The following is an 18,179-nucleotide window of genomic DNA, read 5'->3' as shown; positions in this document are numbered from 1 at the left end:
TGCTTAATTCAACGCACTTCCTACACATATCACCTGATGAAGATTATCTTCTTAAAAACCAAATTGATTCACACGACCTATTTCAATTGGATCTAATCCACATGTTCACATAGCTGAGACCATTTGTCAGGGATTTCCTAAAACAAGCCAGCAACATGTTTGAACTCTATATTTACACGATGGGTGAGCAGCGTTATGCAATGGAAATGGCACGGTTACTTGATCCAGATAATGCATACTTCAACTCCAGAGTCATTTCGCAGGGTGATTGCACCAAGAAACATCAAAAAGGTCTTGATGTGGTGCTTGGTGCAGAAATTCTTGGTTCACCCTGGATGGATCGAGGCGGCCAATTTCATATGGAAACGCCAACCTGAAGAAAATTTTGGCTGCAAACGACGAGATACATTGCATACAGGATAACTTGGTTAACAAAAATATCAAGTTGGCCATTGTGCAATTGCCTGTAACTTTTGCCAGTTCTTAATGTAAATTTGGCACTTCCAGTAAAATAAACTATATGTATATTATAAAGTCAATATAGACACAGATATACCTAATCTGGTCAGATTTCTTTTGTAAATTAGAATGTGAAAGAACTCAGATGTCAAGTACTACCGTGCATCTTCTTTAACCTGTCTAGTAACATCTATCAGATTGACATACTTCAAAAGTCGGCAATCCCAGTAATTTCTATTCCACAAGCATGGCACCGAAGATATTGCGCTAGCATGAAGATTTTAAATCAGAATGGAAAGGTGTCTAACTTACAGGTCACACACATTAATCAAAGAACCTTCAGCCTAATGCACTAGAACAGATCACATGATTGACACTTCTTTTTCGGCTTACCACGTAAACTTAAGTTTTTTACAGTCTGCAACTTCATTATGCATTCAACTGGTCAGAACTACAGTTATTCAGCCAAAATCTTCTGGGTAAAGCAAGTGCAGACTTCAGAGTTCTGGTGCACAAAATAGTTAGCAGCTCGAAAAATGATAGCATACATTAATCTAGAAGCAAGACTTTTGTTTACTAACCTGAGGCAAGACTACTGGTTTACGAAAAAATGACAGCATACATTAACCTGATTTCTGTTAAAACAATACTGAAACCTAGAAGCAAGACTACTGGTTTACTAACCTGAGGCACACATATATATTTCCTGATGACAGCATATGTTAAATTTCAAAGGATGTCTCAAGATCGGGATAATTCAATTCCGGTGTCGGGTAAAAAGAAGTCCGGTAGAAGCTCGTTGAAAACAATGATATATAGAAGAGACACAGTTCAAAATGCGGCAATTTGAAAGCTATCTACTGCGTTATTTTCCTAACTATACCATTGACACTAACAACATTTTGCAATAAAAATGCATAATTGGATAAAGGACCATGGGATTCAAACTTACAAATCGAAGAAAAAAAAAACATTTAACTATCGTCCAAGAGAATCCTAAACAAGTAAACATCCATAATTTTAAAGAAACAGAGATATCATCCAGCGGATTTCACGGGTTCTCTCCACTCACTTACAGATGCATTCTCAGTCAGCATAGCAAGAACCGTAATACAATGTGGATCCAATCTCTGGTGGATGAAACAACAGCCAAAATGAACACAAAGTTACAACTACAATAAAACATATCAAAACCAGATACCTGCGTACGCATTTGAGCTGGAAACACTAACACGGCCACATTTTCCTCGCTCCTCCTGGAACCATCGATGCATTCTTCTTCTTTTAATTTTCTCTGCTGTTTTCTCTTTGGTTTAATGACATATGGAGATTCTATCTATATAAAGATGACGCTGCAATCAATCTTAAGAATCAGTCTTCCCTGGAACTCTCTCTCCATCTCTTTCATCTAACAACTCCCCAGCCTCCTCATCCTCAGGTGGAGGCTTCTTCTGTCCTTCTTTCGCCTTCAAAGCTTTCAATTTCACAGCATTGTAATAACAAACACCCAAAAATGCAAGTCCATAACCAACCAAATTTATGGGTGTCACTGTATCTCTAATCACTGACCACGAAAACCCAATCAACAACCAATCCTTGACAACTCCAGCTACATTCATAGTAAGTGCAGAAGTTTTCCCCACGAGCAAAAACACGGCAAGATTCAAAGCAAATGCACAAAAAGAATTCGTACCGAAAATCGCCCAATCGAAATGAAAACTAGAAGTGTCTCTCAAAACAGGAAATTCAACAACTACCCAAGGAACAAACAAGAACATCAAACAACAAGGTGCAACATAATAAAGAGATGTAATTGGATTTAAAGTTATACCCTTCGAAGTTAACAAGATCTGAACCATAACCAATCTAGTAGCTTCAAATGCAACAGCAGCAAGTTGTAAAATCACACCCCATGTATCGAATTTCGCCTCCCCATAAGCAGCAATTGCAACACCAAACGAAATTGAAAGCATATTAGCCATTGTTTCACTTTTAAAAGTTTCCTTCTTGAAAAGAACACCAATTGAGTAAACAGCAACAGGCATTAACGCTTTCAACATTTGTATAAATGAAACCGATAAATAGATATAAGCAGAATTTGAGAACCATAATGAAAGTGAATAAAGAGCACCAATTGGAACCACGGATGAAATGTAGAGCTCCCTTGACATTGAAACTGGTTCAACTAATTTCAAAACACGAACAAGAATGAAAGCTAGAGAAGAACAAAAACCCATGTGAATCATAGTTAGAGATATTGGAAATGGCCAGTTGAACATCTTCTTGTCTAGAATGTATTTGTTGTAAACAATTACAGTGAAACTTAAGAAGATCCATATTCCAACGTAAGCGTATGATATTAAGATCTTCTTCACTACACCTTCACTCATTTCAGATGAAGATCCTTTCCCCATTTTTTTGTTTTCAGAGAAAACCCTAACTGTAGAGAAACAGAGAAAGAAGATTGGTATGAAGAGATTGGAGAAAAGGGGTTTAGTCAAGAGAGATCTGGGAGTGCGCGTAGGATAAGGAGGAAAGAATTAGTCAAGTCACAAGTGTTGGCAAGTAAGATCATAAACTCTGTTTCTGTTTGGCTTTTACTGTGGAAGAACGAGGAAGAACTGGACACGACAAAAGAGAAGCGAGGATATTTGGCCCCCACCAAATGTAAACCAGATCCAGATGAGCACATATCTCGAGTTCTGGTTTGGTCCTGATTATCTAATGTTCCATGTACCATGATGTTAGCTTGGAGGGATTATTTTTATGCCGGATTCATAATTTCTCCAAATTTATAACAAAATTAGTCATAAAATTCCAAGGTGATCAGATTTATGGTATAAAAACCCACTCAAATGTTAAGATTCATTAAAACTACATCTAAGACTACATTGATACAAAAATCTCAAATTTTAAAAAATTGATACAAAAAGCTCAAATTTTAAAATTGGTTTCATCAAATTTTATGATGAAGCCAAAAATTGGTTTCGTCAAATTCTATGAGGTTTTATTTGATTTCATCAAAATTTTGTTTTTTGGGATTTTTGTGTTACTTTTGTTTTGGCGGGATTTTTGTGGACGGATAGTGACACATTTGGGGTTATAACTCGCGGACCGAATTTATAATCCAGAGGGATCGTATGTTTGAGATTCTTAATAGGATTCATAAAATTTATCCGAATTTATAATCCAAAGGAAAGCTATGATATTATTTGTCATTGCCCTAAGAATCATAAAATAGCATTTATAGGGAATTTGGAGTTTAAAAAAGTGGGTCCATAAATTCCCAGATAAGTTTCCAAGCAAATCTTAGAGCTCTCCAATGGTTTTGTGGTCAGCTTCATACGTGGCACTATGGGAAGACATCTTTTTTTTTTTTTTGATCGGTAAAGAATTTTTGGTGCTAGCGAGTTTCGAACTCAAGTCGCTGATAGCATCACCCAGTGACTTTAGAGCTTCTCCAATGGAATGTGTGTGAATAAAAAAGTCTTCATCCACATAGGATACACAACAATTTTTACAAAAAATCATCTCCAACCCATTGATGTGAGGATGATGTGGCAAAAAAAAAGTTAGACATCCTCTAGGTCAACCTCTAGTTTTAGACATTCACTTAGAGGATGTCTTCCCATCCTAGTCACATTTTTGTTAGTAAAAATCATTAAAAACAAGAAAAGAAATAATTTTAACCAATCGTATGTCTACAAATAAGTAAAAGGATGATACAACATTTTATGGGTTGGAGACAAAATTTATTTTCTCCTAACATTTAGGATTTTATACCTAGAGGATGTCTTAAAAGTGATGCCACATATGAAAAATCCACAACCACCATTGGAGAAGCTCTTATCGCTGTACGGCGGAAGACATCCTTTATCTTATATGGCAATCGATTTTCCTAGATACAAGGAGGAAAAAAATCTTTATCCAACCCACCTATCTATTAACTTTTTTCCTGGCTAGTTGTCTTCCGGCTAATGATTTTATTTGATTTGGTACTATCAGAAAATGTAATAATCTCCATTATTTTAATTTTTAAGGCTAGTTGATACATACAGTCTTTCCCGAACTCCAATGTTGTGTGGCAGTGATCACGGAGAACATTTTTTTTCCTATCGATGGATATTATATAACCAATGTTGTACTAAAACATGATTACAATTGTATGGCGATCATAGTATTCTTTGATGGTTGTGTTAATTCTGGTCGTGGAAACATTGAAAGATGTTGGCTTGATTTATGCATATGAATAAGCACATCAATCTCAAACATATGACAGAAAAATTGGTTTTATTAATTCCTTGAGAATTTGTAAGCCCAATTATCTTCCCCTTGCGAACACTTGATTGCGTCGCCTGCTAATATGTATATGTAAACAATTTCCAAAGCTTAATCAACAAATAAAAGTTATGTTATTGTATCACCATTCGATCTTTTCTCTCTGTCTAGAGCTTAAAAAGTTTGTGTTGGAAATATATGTTTTAAAAACATTATTAATTTCCAATAAATTAGTGTCTTATTTAAATGGATTTATTGTGACATTTATTCTTCCTTTAAAGAATAAATTCATTACGTTTTTAATGTCAAAAACCGTTTTTTGTTGAATTGGTTAATGATGCTAATTAACAACTTATAAATGCATTTCATTTAATATTATTTAATTCTTTGACCATTATAAATCATATTTTGATGAAAAGAATTTAGAGAATTGATGAAACATTTTTTCTAGAGAGAGTTTTTTTCTTTTATGTTACTTGAGTTTCAAAGAAAAATGAGTTTTTGTGAGAAAGAAAACAAGTGTGTGATCATCCTTGGTTTTTTTAAAGAGTTTCTGAGCAAGAATGAAGTATAGAAGTTTCACATCCTCTCACCGTGCAAAGAGTGATTGTGTAAGAGATTGATCGCGGCTGTTTTATCCTGGGGACAATGCGCCAATGAAGAACTGCTTGCACAATCTTGGGCAGAGCCGCGAAACGTCTTAAAGAAAGCGATCAAATCCGCGACTCAGCCATAACGTTATTTATTTCGTGTTTGATTTTATTTGTTGTGCATGCATAATTCGGCAATTGTTCTAACAGTTTTCTATTAAAGTTATTGATTTCGGTAGTGTTAATGGAAAGAAAGCAAATGGGGAAGAAAGGATGAGAAGAAGATAAAAAAATCATGTAAATAATGGATATTAGTTTTGAAATAATCCTTTTATTAATGGAATTTTAACTAAAAAATGTTGATTAGGAATCTAGGATGGATAGACATCCTCTTGGTGAACCTCTGAAACAAGAGGTTGAGCAAGAGGATGTCTACATAAAAATGTGCCATGTCATCTACATGTTAGTTAAAGAGGTTAGGGTTGGAGATACATTTTAGGAAAAATAAAAGTGTATCCTACATGGATGAAGACAATTTCTCTCACACACATTCCATTGGAGAATCTCTTAGGAGGAAGGGGTTGGACTCCATATGGAGGATTTTCTGGAAAAGTGATTCCCGTCGGAAACGTAATTCCAGAGATTTGGACAACGAAACGTACCGTGAGAAACGTAATTCCACCAAATACCTTGGAACCATAAATTCCATCTTTAAAATTTTGCGTCCAAATCCACTATTAGTGATTTGGATTTTGGAAATATTTAAAGCGGGGTTGATTACATGGAATTAACAATTTTTACACGGAAATAGCACATTCTTAGTCGTTTGATAAAAAATATATTTTTTCTTAGAATTGTAAAAAGAACTATGGCCTAAAGTATATTTTAAATTCAATTTCATGAAATTTCATCGAAAGTCTTTCCTTGACTCTCCCACAATATTGATTACATGGAAATACTTTACATGTTATCAAACACAGTTAAAAAGAATATCAACTATTAATCTCCGATGATGGGCTAGTTACAAAAAAAAATATATTAACTACAGGAATTCATTTGCGCCGAATGGTTTCATGAATTTTTTTTGATTCAATCTTTGGTCCAAGCTACTTCTTGAACCACATGTTGGTCTAAGTAAAAATGCATTTTTTGAGGTTGAATTCAAGTATTGAATTATCAATATTAGACTTAACCTTTGACAATGTATTAACACTTTTGTTTGTTGGGATTTGGTTCGGGATCTGAATCTAATTCTATCTGAGTCAGAAATAAGGTTCTTAATTTATTTTATCTTTCCTGGTTGATATCCTACTCAAGGTCTAACTTGACTCATACATCTGATCCAGAGGATGTTTGAATCATGTTTAAAATTATATCTGACTTGATGGTACATATTTGACAAGATATAAGAAAAAAATATGCCCTGTTAATACTTAGTGAAAAAGCGGGGGTCTAACAACACCACTCAATATTTCTCTTAGCAATCTGTATGGACTAACTCCGAAATACTTTCTAGAGAATCAAGTAGACAGTCAGACTCAATCTAGGTAAAAATATCTCAAGGAGTTAATATCTCTCTCTTGTTTTTGATTTACTCAAGCTAATAGAAATCATCGAGTCTTTAATCAAACACAAGGAATAACTTGGATGGTACCAAAGACCAATATCCAAGGATCAATCAATGATAATAAACAACCAAAGGTTGGATTATTCTAATTGACGATCTAAATGCACAACCTGTATTATTTCAATTATAAAGATACAACAATATAATGCGGAAATTGAAATACATAGACACCGGAAATTTTGTTAACGAGGAAACCGCAAATGCAAAAAAAATCACGGGACCTAGTACAGATTTAACACACACTGTATTAAGCCGCTATAGACACTAGCCTACTCCAAGCTAACATCGGACTGGACTGTAGTTGAAACCCAATCAGTCTCCTACCGATCCAAGGTACAGTTGTACTCCCTATGCCTCTGATCCCAGCAGGATACTGCGCACTTGATTTCCTTAGCTGATCTCACCCACAAATAAGAGTTGCTAAGACCCAAAATCGCAGGCTTTGACAATAAACAAATCTGTCTCACACAGACAAGTCTATCGAAGGATCAATCTGTCTCCCACAAATAAACCCTAAAGGTTTTGTTCCGTCTTTTGATAATAATCAAGGTGAACAGGAACCAATTGATAATCCGGTCTTATATTCCCGAAGAACAACCTAGAGTTATCAATCATCTCACAACAATCTTAATTGTATGGTAGCGAAACAAGATGTTGCGGAATCACAAACAGTGAGACGAACATGTTTGTGACTACTTTTTATATCTTGCCTATCGGAGATATCAATCTCAAGTCAATCAATCTGATTGTACTCGTACGATATAAGATGCAAGATCAGATCACACAACTACGATAAATTTAGTATCGATCTGGCTTCACAATCCCAATGAAGTCTTTAAGTCGTTAACCTGGTTTTAGAAGAAGAAAACAAAAGGTTAAAGGATAAACGGCTCTAGTACGCAAACTAGTATCACACGTAAGGTGTGGGGATTAGTTTTGCACAATACTAGATGTCTCCTTTATATAATCTTTCAAATCAGGGTTTGCAATGAAGTTACCTTGGTAACAAAGCAATCAATATCTACCTTAGATGAAAACCTGATTTAGATTCAAGCTAATATTTCTCAACCTCTTAGATCGAAAACTTAGCTTGTTATACACACTTGCAATGCACGTTTCTAGGTTTGTTAACCGTACACAAACGTATGCACTTGTTGGTTCAACAATAGTTAACCAAAAGGTTAGCCATGTGAGTATTTCATATCAACCATGTTCTTCTTCACCATAACTAGTTCAAATGACTTCAAATGAACTAGTTAGAGAGTTTTTCAATTGCAAGGAAATATTATGTACTACACAAGACACAATTGAAGCAAAGATGATTTGATTCACCTGAATCGGTTCATGAACTTCTATAGCCACGGTTTGTAAATTACATTCCTTATTCTTTTTAAGTTTAAGTTCAGAAATCATCTTCAGATATATAACTCTCAAGTTCGCAGACTAGGTTCGCGGACTTAAGTTACCGGGCAGAGTTTACAAACTCCAGCAGAAATTCTCGGGTATGAGAACTTCGCCAATTCGCGGACTGGGTATACTGAGTTAGCGGACTTGGCTCATGCCATTCATCCGGTTCTCTTGATCAACAAAGTTCGCAAACTTTGGTTCAAGGAATAAGACTTATACATAAATTTGTTCCACAACAATGCTTATGTCCACCATTGGTTATGTATTCTAAACTCTCATTTTAATCATTAAAACATTCTTAGAGGAAGTTATATAGTTGTTACACCGTTTCTCGTCAAAGTAATTTTTAAGATGATTGAAACATATCATGATTTCTTCACTAGGTAAAGATAAACTTGATCGAAGCGAAAAGCTTACCAACACATATTTCGAGATATAGATAGGCGAGGTATATTCGGCTCGAAATACCAAATGTGTATAATCCAAGTCTATATATATAGCATACGAATTATTGTCTCAAAGAGTAGGAGATAGAGTATATAAACTTTTGAGTGATAGATAAGTTCAAGTCTTCACATACCTATTTGTCGAGAAGTTCCACCGGTTCCTTGAGTAGTTCTTCTACTTGTTTGATGAATCGCCATGAAGTCCTTGAGCTCAACTAAACTTTTTATCCTAGTCCGAGACTTAGCTATAATATACTAGAAATCAAGACTTATAGTTTTGATCACTAACATTGACAAACATGTTTGAGATAGCAACGCATGCGAGTTCGACCGAGCAATGCTCTAACAATCTCCCCCTTTGTCAATTTTAGTGACAAAATTATCAATACATATGGAATACAAAAAAGATAAAGAAACTTTAGTACCTCATATTCCACATGTCTATTCTTCAACATTCCTCGAAATCTTCGTCACTTCCAAGTACTCCAATGATCCCAAAGGTTGTAAGTTTAGCATCACCGCTGTTGAAGATATGTATCTATAACAATGAGAAAACATAATTCTCAATCATTGTTATACAATGTCATAGTATTATTACACAGCGTCAAAGTTCAATTGTATCACAACTTCAACAATAATGCTATGGTGATATGTATCACTCCCCCTTAGTCAATACTCCATCTCACATGGAAACCACTCCCCCTTACACAATGATCTGAAAACCATATGTATTTGTAGTGTGAACTACATATTAATTCTCCCCCTTTTTGTCAATAAAATTGGCAAAGGTACAAGAACGGGATCATGATGAAATTTCCAAAAGAGAAATTTCATGACAAAAGGAAAAAAATACATACCAACTAATTTAGATGCAATCATAAAGCCGAAGCTAAATGCATTCATCAAGGAGTTTAAAGATACAAGATAACCCCTCTAAAATTCCACATCCGCAGACCCCTCAAGATATGACCATTAAGCACAAGTTCAAAAGAACTCTCCCCCATTTGATGTCAATCCCGAAAGAACAACAAGAGCGACCTTAATTTCGAAAGAAAATAAGGATTTTTATTGTACACCAAAAACCATAAGAATGATTTCCTATATCCAAAAACTCAATCAAATTAATCACAAGTAAACCCATGATTAATTTAATCGGAATACGCAACCAAATTAAACACAAAAAGTGATCAATTCAATTGATTGTGCTCAACATAAGAGAACTTATGGAGACACGAAAATACTCAACTAGATTAATTACAAGAGAACCCATAATTAATCTAATTGGAATACACAACCAAACTAATCACAAAAGTAATCAATTTAATTGTCATTTTTTTTGCTCGACATAAGAAAACTTACGGAGCAATAACTAAATAATCAAACAAGATGATTAATTTAGTTCAATATGCTCGACATAACATACCTCACGGAACACCAACTAAGCTAAAAAAAATCAACTTGTTTGTATAGTGCTCAACATAAGATACATTACGGAGCCTCACAGTAATACATAAAATATGGATCAGGGATGATCAATACTGCGGAATACACAAGGATTCATTCTATCTTCAATCACTATTTGCATAACGACAATTAATAGACATAATCCTTGAAAACAAAAGATTTTAACCTATCTTCCATCAAGATAATTGACAATTAATTGACATAATCCTTGAAAACAAAAGATTTTAACCTATCTTCCATCAAGATTTTAACCGACCACGAACGACGTTACTTTTGACAAAGTATGTGACAAACATAGTTCACGGTAGTAAACACCAATCCCATCACAAATTGCAATATAACAAATCATAAAGATTAATACTGCAAAAACATCATCCTCCAAATATTTTTAGAATTTAATACCAATAAACCTAAAAAAAACAAGAAGATGAAAAATAATAGCTATGTCTAGTCACAATCATTGCTATTCAAAGCACTAGTTATTCTTCCAACTAAACCAAAAAGAAGACAAACTAGGCAACAAACAAACTTCTATGATGCATTTCACTTACTTTGAAAATTATTCTCATATTTCCTATATTCATCAGGCTCATCTTCGATTAGATCAATCCTGGATTCAAGATTATCCACCTTTTCTTCAAGTCTTTTGGAGGAAGCTTAGAGTTCACTTTTCAGGGCACGTACTTGATCCAAGACAAGATTCATGGTTAACACATCTCATTATCGGAAGAATCAAAACGAATCTTCTTAGAGGGAAATAAAACAATCCATACATCACTTTCTTTGCTTGAAAGACTAGAGGAGGAAATGATAGAGAAGATAAATGAAATGATCATCCAGAAGAGGAGAAACTTCATTTTAAAAGAATGAAGATGAAGAATTTCCTAAAACGACCTTTTACCAAACCCTAACAGAATTAGGTTATCACCAGAAAAAGTCTTTTAAAGAGTCATAACCGTACATGAACAATAACGGTACAAACGGAGAATAAACAAAAGCCAAAAACTCCTAGAGAATTAACATACACATTCCAACACAACCCTCTCGAAAATCATGATTCTTGCCTAAGAGTGATAGACGAAAGAATCATGAACAACAAGATTACAAATCATAATCATTCCAATCCAATATAGGACTGGATATATCTCGTGAGGGGAGGAATTATTTGTTAATCCAAGTTTTTGCTTATTCTTTCGAAATAAGAGTTATGCACAACATTCTTTTCCCTTTTAATCACAGTTTTGAAGAACTTGATTTTTGATTTGCGCAAATCCTGCACCGTTCTAGAAATTATTTTTTAAGGGAAAAAAGATTTCACAGGAGATTTCTTCTTCTTTTTCTGCACACAGCGTTTAGCAGAGAAGGATTGCTTTTGATCATTCGTGCTAAGATGATCCTGATTTTTACACAAGGAAACCGAGAGTTTTGGTAGCATCTTGTGTTTTTCTGTATCACCCTTGTTGTCAAGATGACTGGAGATTAATACATAGTCGGGTGGCATTTGCTGACACGGCTTACGAGACACAGTCAGAGTTATTCGACATGTCGTATAAGAATCACGATTGTGATTGGTGGCATTTGCTGACACGGCTTACGAGACACAGTCAGAGTTATTCGACATGTCGTATAAGAATCACGATTGTGATTTTCAGCAAAGAGATTAAGAGAACAGTCACAGATTTCATCATCAGGACAATAATAAAGAGTATTCATCCATGCTTTAGTTATCTTATTCACCTCAGTATCTGGACCTTTGGAAGTATGAACACTTTTATAGCACACGAGACCAGTTTCACTAGTACAGTTTTCTGAACTCTCTTATCCTCCTTTTTGATTGATCGAACCTATTTTTAAGACTTTCTTTTACTTTGTCTAAGAATTTTCTTAAGTTGTTGTATAAACCGAGACAACGTATACACAAAGCAATTCTCAATTTTCTTATCAATCAATTTAGGACAATGAGATTTTCCAGCAGGAGTAGTAACATGGCCACTAGACCAGTGATGTTTATCTCTTGATTTAAGTTCGCGATCGAAAATTTTAAGCTTCCCAACAAGCGTGTTTCGCGAAAGAGTATCAAGGTTATTTCCCTCAACGATAGCATGTTTTTTATATTCGTATTTAGATGGCAGCGATCTGAGAATCTTCATCACAATTTCCCTTTCAGGAATAGTCCTACCCAATGCACAAGATGCATTAACAATTTCAGACATTTTATGATAAAATTCGTCAAATGACTCTTCTTCTGCCATATGAATGTTTTCCCAATCAAAGTTAAGGTTTTGAAGAATAGCTTCCTTTTCGATGGTGTTACCTTCAAATACAGTTTCTAAAGTATCCCAAGCATCTTTAGACGTGGAGCATGAAGCCATATGGTACCGAAGATCCGGGGTAATGGCATGCATGATGGCATTCAAGCCGTCGGAATTTTGCTTTGCAGCAAGTATCTCGGCAGGATTATATTCACCAATATTCTTGGGAACGATTACATCTCCAACTGCCACAACGGGAACATAATAACCATAACAACATATACCCATGATTGAAAATCATGCGCTTGAAGAAAAGATCGCACAACAATTTTCCACCATAAGTAATTAGAGCCATCGAAGATTGGTGGTACGTTAATAGAGATAGCACCTCTGTCCATAGAGTCAGATCGCTACAAACACAGACTTGTAAGGTCTTGAACGTGTTTGCCTGCTCTGATGCCAACTGAAAAAGCGGGGGTCTAACAACAACACCTAATACTTTATGGACTAACTCCGAAATACTTTCTAGAGAATCAACTAGACAGACAGACTCAATCTAGGTAAAAGTATCTCAAGGAGTTAATATCTCTCTCTTGTTTTTGATTTACTCAAGCTAATAGAAATCAGCGAGTATTTAATCAAACACAAGGAATAACTAGGATGGTACCAAAGACCAATATCCAAGGATCAATCAATGACAATAAACAACCAAAGGTTAGATTATTCTAATTGACGATCTAAATGAACAAACTGTATTATTTCAATTATAAAGATAAAACAATATAATGCGTAAATTGAAATAACACATACACCAGAAATTTTGTTAACGAGGAAACCGCAAATGCAGAAAAACCCCGAGACCTAGTCCTGATTGAACACACACTGTATTAAGACGCTACAGACACTAGCCTACTCTAAGCTAACTTCGGAATGTACTGTAGTTGAACCCCAATCAGTCTCCCAGTGATCCAAGGTACAGTTGTAGTCCCTACGCCTCTGATCCCAGCAGGATACTGTGCACTTGATTCCCTTAGCTGATCTCACCCACAACTAAGAATTTCTACGACCCAAAATCGCAGGCTTTTACAATAAACAAATCTATCTCACACAGACAAGTCTATCAAAGGATCAATTTGTCTCCCACAGATAAACCCTAAAGGTTTTGTTCCGTCTTTTGATAATAAGCAAGGTGAAAAGGAACCAATTGATAATCCGGTATTATATTCCCAAAGAACAACCTAGAGTTATCAATCACCTCACAACAATCTTAATCGTATGGTAGAGAAACAAGATATTGCGGAATCACAAACAATGAGACGAAGATGTTTGTGACTACTTTTTATATCTTGCCCATCGGAGATATAATCTCAAGCCAATCAATCTGATTGTACTCGTACGATAGAAGGTGCAAGATCAGATAACACAACTACGATAAAAGTAGTATCGATCTGGCTTCACAATCCCAATGAAGTCTTTAAGTCGTTAACCTGGTTTTAGAAGAAGAAAACAAAAGGTTAAAGGAGAAACGACTCTAGCACGCAAACTAGTATCACACGTAAGGTGTGGGGATTAGTTTTTCACAATACTAGATATCTCCTTTATATAGTCTTTCAAATCAGGGTTTGCAATTAAGTTACCTTGGTAACAAAGCAATCAATATCCAACTTAGATGAAAACCTGATTTATATTCAAGCTAATATTTCTCAACCTCTTAGATCGAAAACTTAGCTTGTTATACACACTTCACAATGCACGTTTTTAGGTTTGTTAACCGTACACAAACGTATGCACTTGTTGGTTCAACAATAGTTAACCAAAAGGTTAGCCATATGAGCATTTCATATGAACCATGTTCTTCTTTACCATAACTGGTTCAAATGACTTCAATATGAACTAGTTAGAGAGTTGTTCCATTGCAAGGAAATCTTATGTACTACACAAGACACAATTGAAGCAAAGATGATTTGATTCACTTGAATCGGTTCATGAACTTTTATAGCCACGGTTTGCAAACTGCATTCCTTAGTTTTTTTAAGTTTAAGTTCAGAAATCATCTTCAGATATATAACCTTCTCAAGTTCGCAGACTAGGTTCGCGGACTTAAGTTACCGAGCAGAGTTTACAAACTCCAGCAAAAATTCTCGGGTATGAGAACTTCGCCGGTTTGTGGACTGAGTTTGCGGACTTAGCTTCACGCAAGTAGTTTGTCAAATCCAGCAGAAATTCTCGGGTTTGAGAACTTCGGAAGTTCGGGGACTGAGTTCGCGGACTTGGATCATGTCATTCTTACGGTTCTATTGATCAACAAAGTTCGTAAACTTTGGTTCAAGGAATAGGACTTATACATAAATGTGTTTCTACAAAAATGCTTATGTCCACCATTGGTTATGTAATTTAAACTCTCATTTCAATCGTTGAAACATTCTTAGAGGACGTTATACAGTTGTTACACCATTTCTCATCAAAGCAATTTTCAAGATGATTGAAACATATTATGACTTTCGTCACTAGGTAAAGATAAACTTGATCGAAGCGAAAAGCTTACCAACACATATTTCGAGATATAGATAGGCGAGGTATACTCGGTTCGAAATACCAAATATGTATAATCCAAGTTTATATATATAGCATACGACTTCTTGTCTCAAAGAGTAAGAGATAGAGTAGATAAACTTTTGAGTGATAGATAAGTTCAACTATTCACATACCTTTTTGTCGAGAAGTTCCACCGGTTCCTTGAGTAGTTCTTCTACTTGTATGATGAATCTCCATGAAGTATTTGAGGTCAACTACACTTTCTATCCTAGTACGAGACTTATCTATAATAGACATATAGTTTTGATCACTAACATTGACAAACATGCTTGAGATAGCAACGCATGCGAGTTCGACCGAGCAACGCATGCGAGTTCGACCGAGCAACGCTCTAACACTTAGGTCATGTGTAACAAGTAAGTTCCGGATGAGATAACTAGTGGAGTTAGAAAAAAAAACATCTCGTAGAAGTGAATCCAGCAGGTATAACCAAATCAAGAGATTTTATGGGCCACGTGGATCACTTCATTTGGTGGTATTTTACAATATCTGAATCTGATAGTTGTGAATCTGAATATAAGTTACTGATTCAGATTTATCTTACCCGACAAAGGAGTTTATTAGATTAAATGGAAGAGCCTTTGTCATAACTCAACATATCTTTGTGCTAAAAACTGAATATAATGGTTACCAAACAGATTTGTTCCTTTCTGTTTGGAAGATAATCAAAAGGAGTTGACTTCTTAAGATTTTGCATCGATAAATCAACTCAAGATTGACTTTCTATCTTGGGATTCACGTGCGTGACCGGTAGGTCGTAGACGCATGGATACGTAACTAGGGGTAGTTTACTTAGTCTCAAATATACGAAGTTGGCATTGTACTTTATGTAGCGACTTAATTCTGAGAGTATTCAAAACTGGACTAGGTCCCGGAGTTTTTCTGCATTTGCGGTTTGCTCGTTAACAGAATCTTGTTGTGTCATTTACTTTACTTCTTCTTTATCATTGTTTTATTATAATAAAGTAAATTACACTTGTACGTTAATCCTAATCACTTGACTTTGATCCTATGGCCACTCGATCTTATACTGTAACTATTATCAAATGAATATCAAGTTGTCGTATTGTCTCGACTTTGTCCATAGACGATCACACTTGGTATAAGACTTATAGGTTGAAACAAAAAAATTGTGGTGTATTTGGGTACACTACGGGAAAAATATACATCTACAACTGGAGATTTACAACTCTTCGCTAAACATCGTAGAAAGTCATATGTTTTACAACTGGTTTCAAAGGAAGAGTTGTCGTATATCATCACTGCCAAACCTTAGGAAACAAGGGGTTGCGCTAAGAAAACAAACGACAACTCCTTAAGCAAAAACGTTGTGACGACATTTAGCTATAACAACTCTGTTCCATAAAGGTAGTGACTAAGCCTATCACAATTTTCACAAGAGTTGTTGAAGAACACCAAAATATGATGATGAAAAATAGTGTTAGAGGGGAGATTCGAACATGAACCTACTGCTTGGAAGTCTGGCTCATCAACCATCCTTACAGTTCACAAGTTCTGTTTTTTTTTCTTTTTTTTTAATAAAAACGTATAACAACACTTATAAGTGTTGTTGAAGTAAAAATATAGAATGTTGGAAAAAATGAGATTAGAAGGGAGTTTCGAACATGAATCTACTGCATGGAAGTCTAGCTCATCAACCATCCTTACCGTTCACAAGTTTTGGTTGTTTTTTTTTTCTTAATAAAAATGCATAACAACACTTATAAGTGTTGTTGAAGTAAAAATATAGAACGTTGGAAGAAATGAGGATGGGGGGGATTTGATCCTCAGCCTCCTGCATGAAAGTCTACACCACTAACCATTCCTACACTATCACAAGTTCTGTCAAGTTTGTGGTTCTTTAATATACTAATTTTAAGACAACCCTTTATAAGAGTTGTGAAACAAAATATAATGTCCAAAAAAAATGCTCAGGTGACTAAGCCTCAAAATATTTTAAAGGAATCTTACTTGTAAATGGATGGATTCGTCGTTCTTACCAAGTTTCCGACTTAGAGTAGTCCATTCACTGCCAGGTTTCGATCTCGGAGCCTGGTTTGCATACAATATGGAGAAATAGGGTTTGTTTAAGGTTTCGTAGAATATTCCGAAGGAATTTTATTTTTAAATGGATGGATTCGTCGTTCTTACCAAGTTTCTGACTCAAAGTAGTCAACTCGCGGCTAGGTTTCCATCTCGGAGCCTGGTTTGCATACAATATGAAGAAATAGGGTTTCTTTAAGGTTTCGTAGAATATTCCGAAAGAATCTTACCTGTATATTGAGGGATTCGTCGTTCTTACTAAGTTTCTGACTTAGAGTAGTCCACTCCCGGCGAGGTTTTGATCTCGGATCCTAGTATGCATACAATATGCATAAATAGGGTTTGTTTAAGGTTTTATAGAATATTCTGAAGGAATCTTACCTGTAATGGATGGATTTGTCGTTCTTACCAAGTTTCTGGCTTATAGTAGTCAACTCGCGGCCAGGTTTCGATCTCGGAGCCTGATATGCATACAATATGCAAAAATATGGGTTGTTTAAGGTTCCGTAGAATATTCCGAAGGAATCTTACATGTAAATGGATGGATTCGTCGTTCTTACCAAGTTTCTGACTTAGAGTAGTCAACTCGCGGCCAGGTTTCGATCTCGGAGCCTGGTATGCATACAATATGCTGAAATATGGTTTTTTTAAGGTTTCGTAGAATATTCCGAAGGAATCTTACATGTAAATGGATGGATTCGTCGTTCTTACCAAGTTTCTGACTCAGAGTAGTCAACTCGCGGCTAGGTTTCAATCTCGGAGCCTGGTTTGCATATAATATGAAGAAATAGGGTTTCTTTAAGGTTTCGTAGAATATTCCGAAGGAATCTTGCCTGTAAATGGATGGATTCGTCATTCTTACTAAGTTTCTGACTTATAGTAGTCCACTCGCGGCCAGCTTTCGATCTCGGAGCCTGGTATGGATACAATATGCTGAAATATGGTTTGTTTAAGGTTTATAGAATAATCCGAAGGAATCTTACATGTAAATGGATGAATTCGTCGTTCTTACCAAGTT

At 35.5% G+C, this 18,179-nt stretch overlaps 1 protein-coding gene across 1 annotated transcript; it reads right to left on the bottom strand.

The window, feature by feature from the left end:
- Positions 1 to 1,359: 1,359 nt before the first annotated feature.
- On the bottom strand, positions 1,360 to 3,065 carry LOC113348350 (probable sugar phosphate/phosphate translocator At5g25400). Its single transcript, XM_026592074.1, has one exon. The coding sequence runs from the start codon at positions 2,871 to 2,873 to the stop codon at positions 1,824 to 1,826; it is 1,050 nt and encodes a 349-aa protein (XP_026447859.1). The 5' UTR covers positions 2,874 to 3,065; the 3' UTR covers positions 1,360 to 1,823.
- Positions 3,066 to 18,179: the final 15,114 nt, after the last annotated feature.

This window comes from Papaver somniferum, chromosome 2 (assembly GCF_003573695.1).
Source record: "Papaver somniferum cultivar HN1 chromosome 2, ASM357369v1, whole genome shotgun sequence".
NCBI classification, from domain to species: Eukaryota; Viridiplantae; Streptophyta; class Magnoliopsida; order Ranunculales; family Papaveraceae; genus Papaver; species Papaver somniferum.
The sequence above is the reverse complement of the archived record's forward strand: the minus strand, read 5'-3'. Positions and strand labels throughout refer to the sequence as shown.

Bases quoted from the DNA above. Each gene is read 5' to 3' on its own strand.
- LOC113348350 (XM_026592074.1), bottom strand. From the start codon at position 2,873: ATGGGGAAAGGATCTTCATCTGAAATGAGTGAAGGTGTAGTGAAGAAG.